The 22,473-nt window shown below is 39.5% G+C and overlaps 1 protein-coding gene across 1 annotated transcript in view; it reads left to right on the top strand.

Moving 5' to 3' along the window:
- The window catches only part of SGCG (sarcoglycan gamma), a gene marked incomplete at both ends in the record, with an annotated part of 71,416 nt that extends 53,006 nt beyond the window's left edge, over positions 1-18,410 (top strand). Inside the window, 2 exons of the mRNA XM_082337676.1 lie at positions 16,520-16,643; positions 18,237-18,410. Of these exons, the coding sequence (XP_082193802.1) occupies positions 16,520-16,643; positions 18,237-18,410 (298 nt within the window). The remainder of the gene's footprint in view (positions 1-16,519; positions 16,644-18,236) is intronic.
- Between the last annotated feature and the right edge of the window lie 4,063 nt (positions 18,411-22,473).

Raw genomic sequence — 22,473 nt, forward strand, 5'->3', positions numbered from 1 at the left:
GCCACCTCTAACTGGATCACAGCAAAGTTCTAATGGAAACCAGGCACCTTGCTTTCCAAAAGAAGGAATTTAAACAGAATTATAGAAGCCCACGATCAGACACATGACTTGTGACCCAAAATGTAGGTGGGAAATGTATAACAGCAACTAACAGAACTAGCTGCTGTAGACAGAGACATTTTTAGCAATTCCCTAAAAGCCAGCTTCTCCCCAGGTTCCATGTAAGGTACTGGAAGTAGCCTCTTCCGATACTACCCAGAGTTTCATGCCAGCACACATACCCTTTTATCCCTAGTGATCAAATAACAATCTCTCTGTGAAAAACTAGTGTCTCAGTTTAGACATTTTTCTAGTTTGATGCTAACATATTTTTCTGATACTTTATAGCACTTTAGACTATTATTTAGCATATTGTTCTATTCCTCCTGTATTTCATATCCCTGAATAACAGGTAACTTGTACATAGTTTTGTCATTTTGATACTGTTTGCATCTTGTGATCTACACATCTTGCAGTTTTCGAAGGGAAAACAATGGAGCAGCAAAGCTGTGTGAATCTCAAAACAATGTTTCTGAACTGAGCACTCATATTTCTGGAACTAATAGAATTCTGCTTACAAAAGTGACATCTTTCATTTATTAACTAACCATATACTATGCATAATGAATATAACGCTCATAGATGCATACTAGCTTTGGTCTTATATTTGCCATAAATGCATGTCCGACAGCCAGCAACTGTGCCTTCTGAGCACAAATCCCATGGGAAATCACTTTTATTACAGTCAGTTTGTGGTATTTCGCCAGTTCTTCAACTGAGGGTTTACATCCAAGTTCAAAAGTGACCCACATCATTCCACCCTTCTTGCATTTGAAAAGCACTATAGCAGGAGTGATGTCACTGTTCCAGACACTCAACATTTGTCAGACTATGATTATAAAAATATATATAATGTTATCATTTAACATATTATTTAACAGTTTATAGGTATATTCTGAAAAGATTTCAGTATTTCCCAGGGAAACAGACGTATTTTAAACAAATGTATAATATTGGCATTGACCAAAATTTTAAATATATCATTTAAGAAGCATTGCTTCATATTTTAATGAAATACCTATGTCCACCACTGAAAAGCGTCAAAATGTAGATTTACTAGCTTGTGACTTACATGTTATAGAATATTGGTAGTTTGAGGGCATAATTATACACCTTCTAGGTATTTGGTTAAGGTAAATTACTGTAGTGATGGGTTGCTGGTAGACCTCCCTATCTATATATTCAGAATAAATATGTCCCCTTTAATTTTGACTTCTGTTCTGTGGCATCCAATAGCTGCACTTTTCTTACGGCTTCTGCTTCTCTCTGAGTCTTTATGAGGGCATACTTTTATCCTTTTCATTCCCCATTCATAGTATGATTTCCTTTTGCACTCAAAGTATAGATTTGCTAGGGTAAACTGAGGAAACTGAAGTTGTGGGGGTTTATGGCTGTACAAATAAGAATTATGAAGGAAATCTAGAAAGAGATGTATAGAAGCCAGCCAGAGTAAAAATATTTGCTAAATCATTGCTTAATCATGTTTGTAATACTAATGCTTACATGCTAATTTCCTAAAAATACCATCTGACTAATTGAAGTACAGTGATTTTTATTTGCATTCATTATGCGTATCAGTCAGAAGAGAATGAATTTCATAACGGAAAAGTAAGTCTACAGTTATGAGTTACATCTGACAGACTCAAATCTATGAAAAGGCATAGTTTAAAAGGATTGGATGGTACAAGACCTCATGTTTACCAACTTTTCAGAAACATTTCTGACTCAGATATTTAAAAATACCTTATTAGCAAAGACTTGGATACTACTTCACATCTAGTCATCTTTTAAGCAGGGATTTTTCTTGAAAATATTAATCTTAAAGTGAAAATAATTTTCCAAGTACAATCCGTTTCTCTGTCTTGTGTTACTAGCTATTTGTGTGCACCCATATTCTTGCAAAATCTTGTTCATTACAATTTAGCTTACAAACTACAGTGCTTCACCTGCAGGGCTTATATATCACTGTATGTATGGACCGTATGACCTTAGGAGATAGATACACTTGCCTCTGCTGATGAGATCATCCTGCCTTCTGTAATGCTGAGCCTGCAGAGGGACGCTGTCCTGCTGTCACAGAAGATGGTTGCCTCCTGAGGTAGGAGGGATGTTTGGTGACCGGTCTCCTAGTGAGCCTGTGTTGGCAGTCAGATGTGTTGGCACTCAGAGCTGCTCTCCTGGGCACCTACGCCGTGTTTCCTGGTTCATAGGAGTGCTGGCCTCTAAAACCAGGGAGTGATAGATACCTCAGTAACAGCAGGAGAGGAAGTCCATGCACCTGCTAGTGGCTTTTTTGCCAGGTAAGATCTCTCTGAGAACACAGGCCAGGTTTCTGCCCACTGTCACAACTGACTTTCCCTTAAGCCAGTCAGGTGGCTGATGTTCTTCCTAAAGCTGCAGTTTTTCAGAGATGTCACTTAACACATTAAAATCAATGAGAGTTATTTCTGCCACTTGTATGGGACAGAGCCATTTACCTGTTTTCCATAGCTGCTTATGTCAGTACTGCAAAGGTATAACGATTTCTACACCTACGCTGCTGAACTGGGTACCTGTCAATGTCAGACTGCTCGCTGAGATTGCTAAAGTGAACTTGTCATCAGTGATTACAGCATACTCCACCAGAGCGCAAGCTACCGTGAAAATTTCATTAATGGTTGTCGTAGTTATAGACACCTGGCACATGACCACCTGGAGCTCTATTTGTAAGTCTATGATTGTGCTGTCACTGGTCTAAGACATAATGTTGAGCTGGGTAGAGCATCCTTTACATTATCTTTCACCTACATACCTGTCTGCACATATATCAAGGGAGCTGGGGGGGAGGCGTGAAACAGGAGTCACCCACCATAAGGATGTGCATGTGGCAAACACTGGAAGAAGAAAGGAAAGCATTTCCTAATCACAGTAATTCTTCCAGGATACATTGTACATGTGCACAGTCACTACCCACAGTCTTTCCCCTCTCACTCAGCCTGTGTATGCAGTCGTGGTACTTCAGTTGTGTGGAAACTGATGAGAATCTGGCACATTCAGCCACTGTACTAATGAATCACAAGAAGGGAAGGATATGACCTGCTTGTCAGCAAAGACCTCTTCACCTGGGTCTCTCTTTTCATGCAGAACAAGTGGACACTATGAACAGCACATACTGAAGAATTCCAGTTACTTGAAAACTTTCTGTGCTTCTGCATATTTGTTGTGGTTTAACCTGGCAGGCAGCTAAACACCACACAACCGTTCGCTCACTCCCCCCTGCCATGGGATGGGGGAGAGAATTGGGGGGAAAAAAAGTAAAATTCATGAGTTGAGATAAAGACATTTTAATAGGACAGAAAAGGAAGGGAAAATAATAATAATAATAATAATAATAATAATAATAATAATAATAATAATAATAATAATAGAATATACAAAATAAGTGATGCACAATGCAATTGCTCACCACCTGCCAACCGATGCCCAGCCAGTTCCTGAGCAGTGGTTGCTGCCTCCCAGCCAGCTCCCCCAGTTTATATACTGAGCATGGCATCATATGGTATGGAATAGCCCTGGGGCCAGTCTGGGTCAGCTGTCCTGGCTGTGCCCCCTCCCAGCTTCTGGTGCACCGGGCAGAGCATGGGAACCTGAAAAGTCCTTAACTTAGTATAAGCACTACTGAGCAACAACTAAAGCATCAGCGTGTTATCTACATTATTCTCATACTAAATCCAAAACACAGCACTGTATCAGCTACTAAGAAGAAAATTAACTCTATCCTAGCTGAAACCAGGACAATATTAAAGAAAAATTTGCTTGAAGTATATAAAAGAAAGTCATGGCAAATTTCAAACCAGAAGATAATGTTATGAAAATAGACTCATAATGAAAATGCTAACCCGATTTTCACAACAATGATGCAAAAAGTATTATTATATGAGAGTAAAATTTTATAATACAATAAGTTGTTTTATAATATTATTAAAGTCATGTGAAAAAACCATGCTGGAAACATCTGTGATGTGCCAGATTCAATCACATTCACTGGGGCCTTGCCCATTTTTAATTACCTGGAGAGTCAGCACATCATAAAATTGAGGTCATCACAGAGACCTCTTTTGAATTAGCTCTGCTTACCGCTCTTTATCATAACTGTCCGTCTTGAGAGAAGCTTCTGTTTTAGTCATATCTCAGTTCTGCTCTTTAGTATTCATTCTTTCAACAGCTCTTCATTGAGTGACAGTGGACAAACAGGCTAAAACACCTCAATATTTAAGATGGATGGAGAACCAGTAAACAAATAACTACACTGTAATAATCATATCTGCTATCTTTTTGAATAAGTTATAAATGTTGTTTTAAATTGCTTTTATAGTCTTTTCAAAGTACCATTAAAACTCAGCACTGTTTTATTCTCTTTTTAAGAGAACATGTAAGTGCATTTGTCCTCGAACTTCGAACATTTCTGTTACATTGCTGACGTAAAATAAGTTCTGTTAACCAAAACCTTGGGAACTGGAAACATCTGTTATTCAGATCTGGCTTTGTAATTGTGCTTGTGCACAGAGATCACCCCTAAGCCATAGGCAGGGTTGGTGCCTGCTGTGCTTATGCTGAACAATTCCCTTGAATCCAGATTCTCATAACTGAGCTTTACTGGAATCATGTGTTGCCATTCATTTCATTTAGAACATAAATACAGAATAAATTTGGAATACAGACTATTTCCAGAAATGAAAATATGATGAGAAATTTTCTATTTAAATTAAAGGAACAGAAAATATGTTGAAGAACATACCACCTGACATCTTCAAGAACAGCAAATACTCCCAACATTTAAGAATGCCACCCAAAAGGATGGAAGTGCCTCAGGGATCTGCCCTTTATCCTTGATCATTTTTAGCATAAGACAAGATAAGCTAAAAAACCCTACAATAGACTTACTTATTTAAAAATCAACCACACTTCCTATACATGTGGGGTAGGGTTCAAAAACAAAAACAAACAAAAAAACCCTCATCTGTATCTGCCTAACACTTTGGCTGATCCTAAATGATTTCTTCATTGTTCATATGTGTGATTCAGCTGATAATTCAGCACACATCTCTGGTTACCATTCAGCCCTTACATATTCAGGCTGCATTCGTACAACAGAGTCCAAACCTAGAGGACCTCTGTGTGCCCAGAATAAGCAGATGCATTTCAGATGCTCATCCAGATTTAGAACTGCTCCCTCTCTGCAAGCAGAAACACTCATTCACTGAAGTGGGAAGGGATCTTCCCACAAACCACACACACAGATGCATTTTCAGAGAGACTAATATAACTGAAGCATGGCCCCAGGGGTTTACAACTGCTTGGGCAGATAGTTCAGGTGGTATTGCTCTCAACTCGTTTAGAGTGTAGCTACCTACACAAGATCTCATCACCTTCTCATGGAAGGCAACAGGGCATGTTAGGGCATGTTACATTTTATCCTAACAGAGACATCTAAAATAGATCAGATTAATTATGCCCTAGCAGTGCCTGTTTCTCTCTGTTCATTTTGAAAGGTGCACAGGGGATCACCTGTACTCCTTACTACAGGCAACTACATTTGTTTAGAGGAATCACACACTTACTGACTATGCCATGTTTGGTTAAGCTCTGAAGAAATGAAAATTCATCATGAGAAATAAGGCCATGAACTGCGCTGGGAAATGTTCAAATCCCAGAGTAAAGCTTTTCCACTTGTAACCGTATATTCCATAAATTGATCTAAATTGTTAATCATAGTTTATATAACCTTGTAACTAGGATTAGCAAATGCTGCCAATTACTGGCTCTTGTTTGCTATCAGGCACGAGGTAATGAGTACTTCCAAGCTAATAATTAGCTTGGAGGCCCTGGCCATGCTAGAACTTTATCTTTTCAGGAAAGTCATGACACCATCATATTTACCTAAAAGAAGTGTCGTGTCTTTCTAAGTTGGTAAAAATCCATAGTTGTCTTATACTCGCTAAAGACTTTGAGAATTTCAAAATACACTCTTAATGTTTTCAGTGCTATCAATTTTCTGAATCTCTTCTTTCTTCAAAACCTTCTGCGTATCTTCTGCATCAAATTCAGACTTCTTTTTTATACTAATCTTAATAATTGTGCGTCAGCCTCCCATGCTTGTATTTACATATATATTTATTATCTTCTACAGCTGTTCCATTGACTCCAGCAATTCTTGTTCTGAGGATTGTTCTGATTTTCTGTACTGTTCTGCACCGCTCATCTTCAATGTCTTCCTGTAATTTACTTCTTTCTTAAAGCTTACAAATCTGCGAATTTGTATCAGGAAAACAGAACAATCTCTCTTTTCTTCTAATCTTGGATCATCAGATTGCCCACAGCCTGAAGCACAAAAGAGGATGAAAACCTTCTATTGTTTGTGCTTTTCTTTCATGGAGTTCTTAACAAAGAAGACATTAGAGGAACACAATCCAGTCTGGTTTCTTGGGTCCTTCAGCTCTGACATTGCAATACTTAAAATTTAGGCACTCTGATTCAGCAGTAGAGCAAGTAACAGACTTGACTCCATATCCAAGCTGTTTGAGTTATTGAGATTTGAGTTGAGGTTGTAGTTAAGTCCATGGATAGAATCATGTAAATATAGATACATGGATAAATAGATAAATTTCCCTATGGATAAATGAATTTATCCATAGAATCTGATTATGATTTTATTTCTATCCAAAGATTGTCTAATGCGAAACACACAAATAGTCTAAGAATCCATTACTGCAGCGGCTCAAGATTCTATAAGGTCATTCTAAGATTGTTTTAGCTTTAGAAAATACATTCCCTGTAAGTGAGCTATTCTTAGTTGAGCCTAGTGAGTATTTGTGATCTGACTTTTTGGTTTCTCCATTCTACCACCAAGTGGCTTTCCATGAAACATTGACTCCACTGGTATCAATGGGATTTTGTCGTTTCACCGTGGCTCCCCTTCATTCCAGCCGAGCACAATAAGCCCAGCTGTGTCATGTATGATGGCAGCTCCTTCCTGAGAGTTGGCAGAAAGGGAAATATGAAAGTGGTCCAGTCATCTTTTTTTCCCCTCCAGAGTTGAGAACTCAACCCTGAAGTGATCAAGTAATGAAGTGCTCCTAGCCCTTACCAACACAGACATCTGGGAGGGGAATCTAATAAACTTTGTGCCCTCCAGAAAATCTAGCTCTAAAGGTAACAGCAGCTTTTAAAAGTATATTTCCTTGATCATACAGAATCCATTACAGATTTGAGAGTTTATTTTTTAAGCTCAGTAACCATATATTATTAACACTTTACACCTTGTTGATAGGAGACAAAAATAATTGACTTAATCTTATTTTTATTTTCCAAAAGGAATTATTTTTTTAAAAGAAAGAATCCTGCAGCAGTATTATACATGCCATACAAAAGTCCTGTACTGCTGTTAGTAGCCCTCTTGTAACAACTGCTAGTGCTTCACACATTAGGACTGTCAGTGTATGTATGTATGTAAATGTCAAGAACATTATTGTCCCAAGAAAGAAGGCTACCAGAAAAATCAGAGCCTACTACATCCTTGTGTAATTATTTTAGAGCAGCTCTGCTGTTATTGAAGTATTTTGAATGTTTCAGTGCATTAGTGTGCATTTGTATCTATTTTTCAGAGGTCAGAGATGTTACAAACTGCCAGCAAAGCCCAGCACATTTTGAGACTTTCGCGAGTCATTGGAGACAAAATGATAGACCCTCCAAAATGACATTTTCATTAATGCGCTTAAGCAATAAGCAGAAAAGAGTCAAGAAAAAAAGTGACTTTAAAATCAAATTAAAACGAATTGCTCCACTATTTTATAGTCTCTAAATTGCAACATAGTGCCACTGAAGATTGAAAAAAAAGCTTCAGAATTACTAGAAAAATTAGGTGCTATATGTACAGCTGCTTCATTCCAGCCAAATAATATTTTTTTAATGCAGTTCCTATGTATGTACACTTGCCTCTAAACAGACACCCTCATAGTCTGTTTCTCTGAATTCAGTTGTTCCCTATTTATTTTTTTCTGATATTATCAGACAACTTTTCTGTATTTTCACAAGATGCTGGTGATGTTCTTTTTTATTACTGGCACAGTAACTTTATTTTGGAGAGTTATTAGCCTTGGCGTCCTTAAGTTGAAAGTACAGTTCTAATATTAAGCTGTATCTTGTGCTACTATAAGTTTTCCTGTTAATTTGTCTGCAATGAAATAGTCAGATGCACTTCGAAGAAACTGCAGAAAATTTCTTTTTTCATTTTAGATAATTGGTATTTAATTTGGATTCCTTTAAAATGTACTGGTTTGCATATTACATTTTATTGTGGCATAAATAATAGACTAACTTGGAATTTAGTGTAGGGCAGCTGTAGATATTGGCATTAGTCTTACTGAAACAGAGTATGTGTCCTAATGCAGGCAACTCCCAGGAGCAATAACCCTTGGGAAATGGTTTCTCTGAACTAAGCTACAAAAATTGGCATGATGTTCTATAACCATTGACCAACTAATGGACTTGACAGGGGAAAAATGGATGCTGTTTTTCAGTCAAATTTTTTTCATTATAGTACATTTAATTTAACTCAATGAAGCTCAGACTTAGAGTGTCAAAGTGAATGGAAGAAATGTGGAAGACAGCATCATCCAGGTAGGAAGCAATTATTCCACCTTTAAATGAAGAAATTCAATATGTGTGATGCAAAATGGGACATTTTTGAAAGAAAAATCAGTCAGCATTTGAAAGATTTACAGTAGTTATGTCAAATCAGAATTTTGTGCCAGGGCTTGACTAAGTAACTGCTATGTTTCCATTACTGTGCAGAAACTGATCAGGGAAGAAGATTTAATGAGTCATTAGTATTTTATATTTTTTGCCATTCAGTAAGAGCTATCAGAGTTTACTGTTGAATACTAATACTTCCATGTCCTTAAGATATATACGGTTGTTGGAACATGCTGTGAAACTCATCTTTCCTGTTTGCAAGAAGATGTAATTTTAGGAGCCATTCCAAAGAAAAATAATTTCACAAAACAAAACAAAAATGAGGCGTATACCGAGACTGAGATCTCAGTCCTGTTGTTTTGTCCTTCTTTGCCTTTGGACCTGCTGGCAAACAACCAAAAGCCACAAGGCAGAACACCAAGATCCATAGGTTTGGGTAATGATATTCTTCTTGCTACATCCTGATCACCCTCCCCACATGCCTGACCTCAAAACAGCAGGCTGCTGGGAGATAAGTGAATATGGGTGGGAATTGGCAGCCAGCATTAGTGTGTGCCTGCTGCTCTCTATCCACCTCTACAACTTCAGCTTAGTTTTGCTCAGCTCATGTCAACAGGAATCCAGCTTCCTCGTAAAGAGAGAATATGGTTTGAAATTCCGTATATTGGACCATAAATAAATGCCGACAATATCTTTTTCCTATGTAACTAGTGCGTGCTCTGGCTATGGTTTACTCTCTTACAATGTCTAGCTGCATTGCCAGTGAATTAGACTGCTTTCAAACTAACCAAAAAGCCAATACACTCCTATTGCCTTTTAAAGGTTAACATGCATTCAAAGAGCAGAGCTGAAAGCAGACACCTACAGAGAACCAAGGCCAATTAAGCCCACAGAATCCTCTAGGTTGCTTTTTTGACTTTCAAGACATTAGTTCCTTGACAGGTTAAAGATTCTCCTGTTCCCCCTTTTTTCCTCATATAGGTTTTTTTTTCCTTCATTTCTTACCTTTTCTGTTCTTCCTCTGCTCCGCGACCTCCAATCACCGCCTAATTTAATTTCTGTTCCCCTTTCACCTTTTCAGAGTCAGACTTGAACTCAAGGGCAAGCGTTCATGGCAAGACTCCTTTCTGCACACCAGAGGCATATGAGGGTTTCTTCCTTACTTAACAATGTGAAAAAGCTGTTTTGGTTATGTGCCAACAGCATCTGATGCTCTACGCCCCATTTTCACAGCCTGTCCCCTATGCAACCTCAGTGCTTCTGCGTCTTTATAGACTGTAATAAGACCTGTAGCCATTGCTCTCCTAACTCTTCGTATTTCTCTGAAAGACATAAAATAGGAATGAAAAGTTATATATATATTCATCATCTCAGGAAAAGATGAGCCTAGTCTTGGAAGTCCACATGCACAGGCAGGGTTGCACAGTGCTTACTTTCACAGGAATGCAGGCTTGCAGGATCAGATCTTCAGTGCCATAACTGGCCACCTTATTGAACGCACTGTAATGACTTTATTTGGCCTTGGAACAGTTTAGTCAAAGCGATTAATTTTTTTTTAAATGTTTTCTAACTCTGAGAAGTCATAGAGATTGTTTACTGAGAGGTGGGTCAAATAGCTGCGTACTCAGAAAGGAAGAGTGGGAGACATCCTTATCTGGTTTGATTTTACCATCTTCATGAAAGTTCAAGGGAAACAAGAACAATATGCAAATACACACCAGTGGAGAAAGTACCATTATTCCATCTTCAGCTCTTCTGAGTTACATTTTCTGTATTTCTCTTTTTTCTTCATATTCTTCAATCTTTTCTCTAATACTGTATTTCCCATGCATGCTCCCATATCGATGCCTAGGAACAAGTGTGAAGCAGCATCTTCAGTCCTACAAAGACTATATGGCAGGAAGAAAGGGGCATGGGATCTTTCACTGTCTTCTGCCCCCTCATATGACTTTGTTCTTAAATCAAACCTTAATATAGATATTTATTTGCCCATATCCTTTTATTTTAATTATACTAAAGCACTATGGGAGGAAGACTGAGCAAATTAAAGAAGTGGAAGTGATGGCTTAGTATATTTTATGAACTCTCATAAAAATCAATACCAGAAAGCTTTGTGAAAAACTTTTAATGAAAAGGCATTATGAACTAGCTAGCATTTAGGTTCTGCCTGGCCCTACCTCATGTTCTTTCAGTGTTTAAAAGGGCTTCACAAAAAAAACCCACCACATAGGTGAACACCAGACCAGTATCTTATTAATGATTTAAACAAACATACTGCTGTGAAATGATTTGATATAAAGTAAAATAAATCAAGTCCAGTATATTTGACATTTTATTTTCTCCTGTGTACAAGGGCCCTTTTTTTATGTAAAGCTGAGTCAGGGCTAAAATACATAGATGTTTCTCTTTTACTATACAGGAACATATTTAACTGAAATACTTAATAGACTATACACTGCTAAATTCTTTACCATACCTTTAACACTTTAGTGCCAGGTTTACATTGCATAAAATCTTCTCTGTATGGTAAAATTGATAAGGCTATTTTAACCAAAAAGCAAGGGTGGGGAAGGGAGTTAGCTGTATGTACGTATAGGCACACCAGTTGTTGGGTGCACCACAATTTTAGAGGCAGTGTCCATCTACCTGTCCAGTCCACTTACAGTAATCCTGGTCTTCCTCAGGTAGGTGCTGGGAGGAATGCATACATTTGGGGAACTTCTGTCTAAAGTCATACCCAGGAATTCTGTCCCCATTGAATTCAGGAGAGATATTGACTCGTAAGATGGAAAGAACAAAAAGTGGCTGGAAGGAAGGAGTAAACTATTCCCCAAATTCACAAGAGCAAGCTGGTTCCTCTGTCCTGCTCTAAGCGTCAAGCAGTCCCACACTGCAGTAGGAAACTTGCACTCCAGAAGACTGTGGTACTCTTTCTGTGGTACTAAATCCAGCTTTCTAATGCATTGTGGTACTTATAAGATCAGCAAGGTATCCTTCCATCTCCTGCCAGAACAGGATGAAAGAAGAGATCGATATTCCTGCAGCATGCACCGGCTGAGAAGGGACATTCAAAGTCAGGGTTCAACTCAGCTGCTGCTTTACCACAACCGCAGCGGGTTGTCACTCCTCTCACATCCTCCCTAAACACAGCCAGCTGAGCAATTTCTGGTGATCTGGTATCTCCACGAGTTAGCAACATGCTTATAGGAAAGGATGGGAATCTCCAAGCCTGTAGGTTGTTGGGATGGTTTCAGATCCAGAGCCTGGATGCTGTCCAGATTCCCTCAGAACACTTTCACACAGTCCTTCATAAATTATTTTGCACACCTCAGCACCAAATTTCCCTGGCAGCGAGCCAATACAGTATAGTCTACTTCTGGAACTATCTTACCAACAAGGAAGAAGACAGCAATAAAAATATTATCTTCCTTGTAATTGGTTGCTTGAGTTGCAATGGACTGCTGGAGGACCAATATCCAGCAGATGACAGAGCTATGAAATATTAGCAGGGACCACTTACTCCCCCACCCTTCCCTGCCCTTCATTAGCTGAGATAGTGCAGTGTTCCTGCACTTTGCCAACAAATCTCCAGGTGGCTGCAGGGATCAGCATGAAGGAGAACGGGGCAAAATACCTACTCTGCAAGTGGGCCTAGGTATGGTTTCCATTGCTTCACATTCCATGGATATATCTACATGAGTGTTTTAATTTAAAAATAGGAATGTGCTTTTGAGGGAAATCTCCCAACTGCCTGAGCTCCTCAAATCTTGGTTCTCATTGTGGACTGTTTGTGGCACATGAAAAGGATTACATTTGAATTAAATTAACCTGAAAGCTATGCTCTCCTGGAGAATGCCTAACATGCTCCAACCTTTCTGGGCATCCAGTCTTCGGGGTCAGGCAACAGCTGGTCCAGAGTACTCCTCAGAGCACATATAATGGGGGTGTCAGGTCCTTAGATCAAATGTTGTGCCATCCCAGTGAATTCCTCTTGCACTGCACCACTTGCTAATAGACCCCTGGTATAGCTACCACAGTACCTAGAAGCTACTCATAAGAACAGAATCCATCTTCCCAAATGAGATGCAGGCTGTGACAGATGTCTCATTTAGGACAGCACATTACATAGATTAATTCCTCTAGATGATAAAGATCCTCACTCCATTCTGTTAAATGTAATTTATATGCCTGTAATTTTAAAAAAAGAGAAAGTGACTGGTAACAATATATTCCCTCATCATTCTACTGCCTGAATTCAAACAAACACAAAAAAAAGGACCAAAAACTCTTAAGACAACCAACTTCTGTCCTCTGAGTGTCCATGCACCCTCCAGCATTTGCAAGCAAACTGAATTCTTGTTTTGCCAAGACTTTTGAGAGATGCACATCAACATTTTGCTCAGCCCAGCCTACTCTCTTCCTCCTTTTATTGCCTAGGGAATAGATCTTGAAACTTTCTTATCAGCCATTATCTGCACACAGTCATGTATCTTCTTCGTGACTGACTAAATCATTCACAGTGCAGAGCAACTTCCTCCCGTCATCTGTTCACTGGTTTATAAAAAAGAGCACATTTTGCTTTATTAATGTCTATTTAAAACATCACCAGTGTTAATAATTGCAGTGCTCTATTCATATCTTTCTGAGACACCCTGAGTTCATGCAAGTATCTCCATCAGTCAGCTCTTCTACTAGGGTAGTTCTGTGGTTCCCGGAACCTTAAGCATACAGGAGAAGTTCAAACCTGCCCACCAGCGACAAACTGGAAGTGCCTGGGGGCCAGGACCACTGAAGAATTCTAGGTGACTTTAAGGTGAATGTCTAAGGGGCTGAGGAAATCACGTGTCTTCAGGACCAAGTGGGGACTGAGAAGGGACGTTCAAAGTCAAGGTTCAGCTCAGCCATGTCATTTCTACATTAGGTGCCTGTTTCCCTTTTATTACATCTAGACTTGAGGCACTGAACCTTTTAATGCTGTATGAAGAAATATATCATTAGTGTTACTGAATGTTGTCTTTGCTAAAATCTCACACATAATAGCTCCAGAAGGCTTTAAAATCACTGCTTAAGCTTCACTGCAGTTTCCATTGCCAGGAAGCTCCAATGACTTAATTAGGTAAATCTACCCTTAGTTAATCTAGAAATAGGACCTGTATAAACAGCAGAACTTTAGGATTGTGATTAATATAGCAAATGTAATTCTGCAATGTAATTTAAATTATGTGTAAGTCATATCATAAATCTGTAAATGCTTCCAAAGTCTGTAGGCTTCTTGCCAGCATTAATTTTGGTAGAAAGAAAGAAATATTTCTCCCCTGTCTGATTGCTTTTCAAACTCCAGGTCTGATATGCTCTTCAAAAATCTGTCGCAGTCTGCCTTCTTGTAATATTCAATAGAGTTTAAAAATAAAAATTTATGCCTATGTATAGATTACTTACATAGATTAAATACTTTACAGAAAAACATGAGCTATATCAATGTTTATAGCTTTTTGCTAAAACTAAGGCAACAGTTGTATTCAACTACCTTGACACTGACTTATGAAAATATTTTGAACTTTAAATATTAAAAATACAAACTTTGATTATTTTTTTGTTGTATAATGCATACAAATATGCATTGGAAAATAGTCCCATGAAGCAGACCTCCCATGTAAATCACTCAGGGAAAACCTGATTTCCGATTTCATAAAAGTGTAAATCTAAGGATCAAAACCAAAAAGTCATAGAAAAGTTGTTAAATCACAAACATCATTGCTTAATAAAGACTACTAACACTATGTTAGATGGCTGATGCAGAACAGACTCGTACTTGTGCCCTGGTACTCAGTATGGTCATGACAGAAGTTTGTGCCATCTCAAAGTCACGGGATAAGGCATTGAACTATTTTATGGATATGGTCCTAATATGCAACTGTGATGCAGTTATCCATTGTTAGGAATTTAAATTATCAATCTGGAGTTTAAACTAACTGAAGGTGACTAACCCAGGAGATGTCGGGGAGAGGCAGATCATAGAAACATAGAGTCATAGCATGGTTTGGGTTGGAAGGGACCTTTGAAGATCAAAGAAGATAGAATCTCCTGTTACCTCTGGTCAGCAATGATAAGCCAATATTGCCTGAGTTATTTTCAGATTTGGAGATAAAAAAACGAAGTTTCAGTGACTGTGCTTGACTGTGCTAGTATATCATGGGTTTAGGTTTTAAGATATCAGCTGGATTGAGCTTCTTCAGAACTCTAAGATACAACTGAGGTTTCTCACAAGCACAAACTGACTGCTTTTAAATTCTAATTTTAATGAAGTAACTGCAAAAAAAAAGGAAGAACTGAAGCAGTCTGAGTAAATGAAACCCATCAGACAGCTATATCAGGATTGTGTGTGAGATCATTTCATTCCTTTGGCATGTGATTGGCAGTCAGCGACTAGACTCACTATTTGACACATACCTAGTAAAGGACCTCCTGGGGCACCGTCCTCCACTCATCCAGATCGGTGGCCGTTGAGCACACGTGGAGCCAACGCAGCATTTGCTGGGAGTGCATGCGCGTACGCAGGCACACACATGCACGCACACACACGCCCCCGCTACGTTTCTGGAAGACACAGTGAGTGAGCACATGCAGACCTGGGAACGGGGATGCGTGTCTGAGTTCTGCATTATGGATGAAGTGCACTTCCTTTTATATGTGTCCAGGGAACGTGCAGAATAGAGAAGGTAACAGGGATGTAAAGTAAACTAGGACCACCCGTTGATTCATTTTCTCTAGCCTTAATATTCACCTGTTTAATGTTGGCTAAAGTGTAAAATTCAGGTGTCATCAGGAAGGGCGAGCCAATATTCAGGAACAAAACTCAGTAGGTATCAACTCTGATCCTGCGGTGTTCCCAGTGCCTCCAGATGAAGCAGTTCTAGGTGATGGTCGAAAGAAGCAATGTAATCACTAGCTTGTTGCTGAGCTAGGGCTTTTTCTTTCCTTCTCATGATTTTTAATTAGTACTTCTATCCCTGCTACTTATCGTGGAAATTATATCAAAATTCTGAAGAAACAAAGCCTTATCTCTCTGGAAAATAAAAATCATTAATCCTGCACAGCTGACCTGACAAGGTGATTATTCAGCTAATACAGTGCCGTCCTGCCATCTTGTGGCACCGTCGGGTTTGCAGCTTTCTGTTATACTGCATAATTTTTATTTCAAACACAGTTATTGCGTTTTAAGTTTCAGATGCCATCTAGTTAAACAACACACACACACACAGAGTAAAAATCTTAGTCCGACTGATAGCAGTGTCAAAACTCTTAAAAAACTTCCAGACTGCACCAATTGTATTAATTTCAATATCTTATTATGTCAAAAAGGAAAAGAAATTAAAACTAAAGAATGTAAAAATGGGTTTCATTTTTAAAGAATAAATTACCGTTAGACTGAAATAATCAGAAGTATCCCTGAAATAATAATAATAATTGGTATTATGAATTCATCTATATTTTTTGTTTGAGATAACTTTGGTGTTTTTAAATAGCTACCTCCTTTTTCAAGTCTGCCCAAAGAAAAAAGAAGCTGCATCTTTTATATGACTTCAGACGAGATCCTTCAAGTGCTTGTTCAAAGTTTACTTATTTTTCAAAAATAAAGGAACATATGAGAATGTACTACTGTCAGATTTCCTGCTCCTTCTTTCAGGCTGGAATCACCAACTCGATCTTTGAGCATGGATGCACCACGAGGAATTAACATCAAAGCGCAAGCTGGGAATATTGAAGCTCTTTCCCAGATGGATATCAAACTACACAGCAGTGATGGTGTGGTGAGTACAAGCCCTTCTGTTTCCATAACTATGGTTGATCTTGCTGTCTGAATATGACTAATCACTTCAAGTCTATTTTCAAGTTCTGTTAATTTATTTCCTCAGATTTTAGGAGACAGGATATTAAAATTAATGGTGCCAATAGTAGGACTTTTATTTATGGGTCAGATTAAATAATACTACCGATGGACATAATGTTGAATTAGCTTAGAGAAATGCTTTCTAATAAAACTCTGATAGCACTCAGCTCCCCACTAGCACAGTGATCCCCAGGCACCCCAGTGGGGTCCTTAGCCCGAGGTAGGTACTCAGCCCCAGAATTGCTAAATTAAGGAGTGAAGCTCTGCAGACATCATTAAGAGCTGCCCCATCAGCAACAGCACGTGAGATGCAGCAGCCTATTTATCCCCTCTGCGAGGCTGTACGGTGCCAGTTCTTCCACAGAGGAACTCCAGACCAACCTGTGTGTCCATTCTTAACCAGCTGGAATGACTGCGAGGCTTCAGCACTTAGGCCAGGACAGACCTGGGTCCAGTGGCAGCAGCAGCGCCCATGCCCTGCTATGCAGTGTATGGGCAGGGGCCCCATCTCTTACCATCGAATTGTAGAATCATAGAATGGTTTGGGTTGGAAGGGACCTTTAAAGATCATCTAGTCCAATACCCCTGTCATGGGCAGAGACACCTTCCACTAGACCAGGTCGCTCCAAGCCTCTTCCAACCTGGCCTTGAACACTTTCAGGGATGGGGCATCCACAACTTCTCTGGGCAACCTGTTCCAGTGTCTCACCACCCTCATAGTGAGAATTTCTTCCTAATATCTAATTTCACTCTACCCTCTTTCAGTTGAAAACTGCTAACCCTCGTCCTATCACTGCACTCCCTGATAAAGAGTCCCTCCTCGCATTTCCTCTAGGCTCCCTATAAGTACTGGAAGGCTGCTATAAGGTCTCCCCGGAGCCTTCTCTTCTCCAGGCTGAACAACCCCAACTCTCTCAGCCTGTCCTCACGGGGGAGGTGCTCCATCCCTCTGGTCATTCTTGTGGCCTTCCTCTGGACCCACTTCGACAGGTCCATGTTTTTCTTATGCTGGGGGCCCCAGAGCTGGACGTGGTACTCCAGGTGGGGTCTCACCAGAGCAGAGTAGAGGGGCAGAATCACCTCCCTCGACCTGCTGGCCATGCTTCTTTTGATGCAGCCCAGGATATGGTTGGCTTTCTGGGCTGCAAGCGCACATTGCTGGGTCATGTTGAGCTTCTCATCAACCAGCACCCCCAAGTCCTTCTCCTCAGGGCTGCTCTCAATCCATTCTCCTGTATTTGTGCTTAGGATTTCCCCAACCCATGTGCAGGACCTTGCACTTGGCTGCCTTGAACTTCATGAGGGCTCTGCAAAGGAAGAGGATGGGCACCAGCTTATTCCTTCTCCCTGTTCCAGTGTCTGCCAAGAGCCTAGGCCTCAGAGCAGCTTTGTATATACCAAGTTTGGGTAGAAGGCTGTTCTTAAACCACTGCCGAGACAAGGTCAAGTTTTATGGCACGCTGTTGCATTACTGTCTCTAATGAGCCCATTTGTCCTGCTTTCTCCCATGCAGCTTTTGCTTGATGCTGAAACTGTGCGACTGCCCAAATTGCCTGAGGGTACAAGGGGTGGATCCGGTATTTCTCAGGGGCTTTACGAAATCTGCGTGTGTCCGGACGGAAAGCTCTACTTGTCAGTGGCCGGCGTGGGCTCCACTTGCCAAGAATACAGCCGTGTCTGCCAGTGAGGCACCAGAAAAGGCTGCACACCCCCTTGCTAGTCTGAGTTTTATACTATTGCTAAAGAGCATCACTGAAAGCAGAATTTTCAGAATTTTTAAAAACAAAGTACTTCAGTTTAGGAAACAAATCTGTATCTACAATTCTGGACTACAGGGTGACAGGGGAAGAAGAGCACAAATGACATTTCAACTTCAGAAGAATGACTTGAATCAAATTATATGTTCTGTCCATAACACTTCAAAAACAGCCTTACAGAGAGCATACAAAAAAAATAAAAGGAATACGTTTCCTTGCTGAACTATTATTCAGTCAGATGATTATGTCAGTGTTAATATTTTTGACCTCCGTGGTTTTTTTCTCTCACTACATGTAAACACTTACTGCATTAGTGGGTGAAATTAAATTGAGGGAACTACTTGAACTATTTGCTAAGACAAAGCATTATTTGGGGAATTCAGAAAGTGCCAGCAAATGGTCTATGCAATTTTGTTCTTGCAATAACACAAGATATGAAAAATGTGGTATTTGTATAAGTTCTGTGTAAAAGGTGTTAATTTGCTAATAGCTTTCTGTTTTAATTTGGCAACACATATGCTGATTTGCTTATTACTGAGATTCATATAAAAATAACTAATTCAAAAAGCTCCAGGAGTCATTTACACCTCCCCGTGTCTCAAATCTGGTCACTGTACAACAGAGAAATATGTTAGTATATTTTATAATAGCAATAGTTTGTTGCACTGCCTGTACCATTGTACTCATTTAAACCCTTTTATATTTTAGGACATGCTAATTCAACAAGGCAATTTGCTCTGCCAGCTGGACTAGTAAAAAGAAAAAAATCCTTAATGTGGCTCCAGATTGTCTGACACAAGGAACTGTTTGGGCAGTGGGGGAAAAAAAAAAATCCTTTTTTGCAGCCCACAGGATTCAATTAAGAGGACTGTTTCATTTCCATCTGCAGCTGCTGACTGGTATTTCTGATCCTGTCAGAGTGGGACTCCATCACAAACAGAGGGAGTAAAACTACTCTTTATTATTTTTTACATTAGGACTTTGGATACAAAGTAAATGCTCACCAGAGTTGACAAACCATTTATTGACCTTGTAGAGAAACACAGCTGCAGACCCATTCCCCTGTACAGTGTTGCACTGAACACAAATAAATTGTTTGCACACCTCTGGGTAGCAGGATTTGTATTTAATAGTCTGTTGTTTAAACCTCATGGGTTTTTAACTCCTCTGATGCTGTTTTGTATAGACTTGATGTTATTACCCAGGTGGGAGCTGCTATCACATAGTGCCTTGGTCTATTATTTGCAGAAAGATTTTAGCCCATAATCGTTATTAAACCACAGAATGTTCATCCTTTAGAGAAAAGAATCATCATCCTTAAAGCAGGAGAATGAGAACAAAAGAATGACTAAGACTATGCTGTTTTTTAAACTTGCTACTTCAGCTCTGGCGGACAAGTGAAGAAACCTCACGCCCAGTTATGATCCCAGATACCCACAAAAGAGAGTTGAGAAAGAGCCCCCAGTTAACAGTATCCGCTATTGCTGCGGTAAAGCCCTGGGTATTCTCTGCCCCAAGGGCTGCCTTTGTAATTTATCCCATGAGTCTAATGCACAATACTGAAATTGCCCTGCATGAGCAGGGTGGAGCCCTCAGCAATTAATGCAAACTAGAAGAGCTTCAATAGGAAAAGTAGGAGACTGCTTAAACTGAGCTTCAGGCAAAGGAGGCCATGCATCAAGGTCTCCCGTGTTATTTGAGAGTGCTCTGATTGCTAACTTACTTACTGCCTAAGGGAGAAGTAGGAAGCCACACAGCTTCCATTTCTGAAATTCTCTTTTCCTGTGCTTAGACATCGACCTTCAGGAGTGAGTCCAGGGCCGTTGGCCCTAAAGAGAATATGTATCTCTACAACTGCGTGTCTCAACTATCGCGGTCTGTATCTCTCAACTATCTCTCCACAACTAAGCCCTCAGCTGAGGCAGGCTTTAACAGAAACCTGTCTTGAGCATTCCTTCAAAGTCCGTTTAGGTGGTTCCAGCTCCATGTGCAAGGTTTGGAAACCAAATTACGAGCAGACTTGGCTTATTCATTGGATACAAAGTATGAATATTAAAATAAAGGACAGCAAATTCCAGTGCATGTGTCAGATGATAGATACGTAAAAAATGCTGCTACAAGTAACCTGGAGGGCTGCAACGCCTACAGTCTTTTATAGATGTAGCACAGGAGCAAAACCAGGACTTCAAGTCCTTAGGGAATTCAGCCACTATCGAGTTTCAGAGGCATTTGAATTGCCATCGTACCTATGTTTCTGACATGAAGGAACATATGCCCACTTCTGCATGGTACCAAACTACTCATTCACCTAATCTAATCCCTAAATGTTGGCCAGATACTGTAAATAAGTAAATTAGTTACAATCTGCCTGTTCTGCTGGCAATGGAAACATAGCATTTTAAGTTACGCCTTTTAAGCTGCTGTTTTGGAGGCACATTTTCAAATACGATTTGGCATTTGAGCAAGGGATTGCATCCAGGCTTTCCATGTATCACAAGCGTAACCTAACCCCCAGACTGCTGGGCGTTTGGAAGCCACTTCTGTCGCAACTTCTTGCGTTGAAGCTGCTCAGTTAACATGTTTACAAAGCTGTGGCATACAGCTAGCGGAATCGGTGCAGTTCCCTGGCCAGCAACGCTACCAAGCATCATGGTGCCTCAGTTAGACGCTGCAATAACGACTGCCTTTCTTGTGGGGGTAATCCTTTTGGACTCGCCTCCGTTCACAGGTGAATTCTGAGTAGCACAGAAAACAAAACGGGTCTGCTGTACCCCCAGCTCTGCCATCATCCAGCTCACCAGCTTGCCCCTCTTCGTTGTTGAAAAGTCATGCTTCTTTCCATTATGCTACAGAATTGACACTGAAAATAGAGTGGCATTATAGAAGTTGTGCAGGTTTTTTGAAGCGTGGATTGCAACTTCTCGTCACTGAAGAACATTTTGGGGATTTTTTTCTTTTAGTTGTGGTTAGTGGAGAAACAAAGTTCATGCTAAAATTACCACCGTGTAATCAGCTGATGCTATAATCTGAATTGCTGTTAATCTCAATATTGTTCATACATCACTAAATTATCATTTCTGGTATCTCTGTGTGGATGTCTTTCCATCTCTCTCTAATACTTCAAAATTATTGTTTCTACTTGAATCGAGCTTCAGTAAATAGTTGCAGATTAACAGAAAATTATGGCACAGGAGAGTGGAGAGTGAGAGTACGCACTTTGGTTTATTTTCAAAAATGTTACCCAAATGGAGAAACAAACCAAACCAAAACAAAACATTACCCAGCATAGTGAACTTATATTGTTTACATTTTTTTTTCCCTCAAAAAGAATTATTTAGAGCAGTTCTTGTAACTGGTTGGGATTGTTACACAGTGGAAAAGTAAAAATTTCAAAATGGTAGTAAAACTTTATTGGTGATTGCCCAAACACAACCCTCTTTGTTTCCATTTCACAGTCCTTTAGTATTGACATTTGTCTATCTTTATACAGCTTTATGCAAAAAGAAATTGCAAGAATTAACTGAAAACTGACTTCTTGAATAAACTTTATACATTTTTAAAAGTCTGCTTCTCCTTTCGTGTTCAAATGAAACACAGCTTGAATGAATGTTTTAATTTTTAAACCAAAATTATCTTCCCAAGACTGTAAGAATGTGAAATGTACATTATGTAAAAATATGAGTGAAAATCTTGGCCCCAACTAAAGGTATACTTTCCAGAATTTAGAAAATGCTTTACAGTTAGGTTTCACCGGACACCTACAATTCCTTTGTCTTCATCTGTAGTAGATGAAAGTAAGCAAAAAATTATGCCAGCGCTACTGAGTTGATCATCCGGAAAGCAAACCAAAGAAAAGATAAACAGTTTTGATGAAAAACTCATTGACAAACACCTCCGTGTGACAAAAATGCGTATCGTCTTCAAATGAAAACATCTACTTTGGCTGTCAAGTTTAATTTTAAACTATCACTTCTGCCCGTGTTCCACAATAGC

The sequence above is a fragment of the Platalea leucorodia genome, assembly GCF_965183815.1.
Source record: "Platalea leucorodia genome assembly, chromosome: 2".
NCBI lineage: Eukaryota > Metazoa > Chordata > Aves > Pelecaniformes > Threskiornithidae > Platalea > Platalea leucorodia.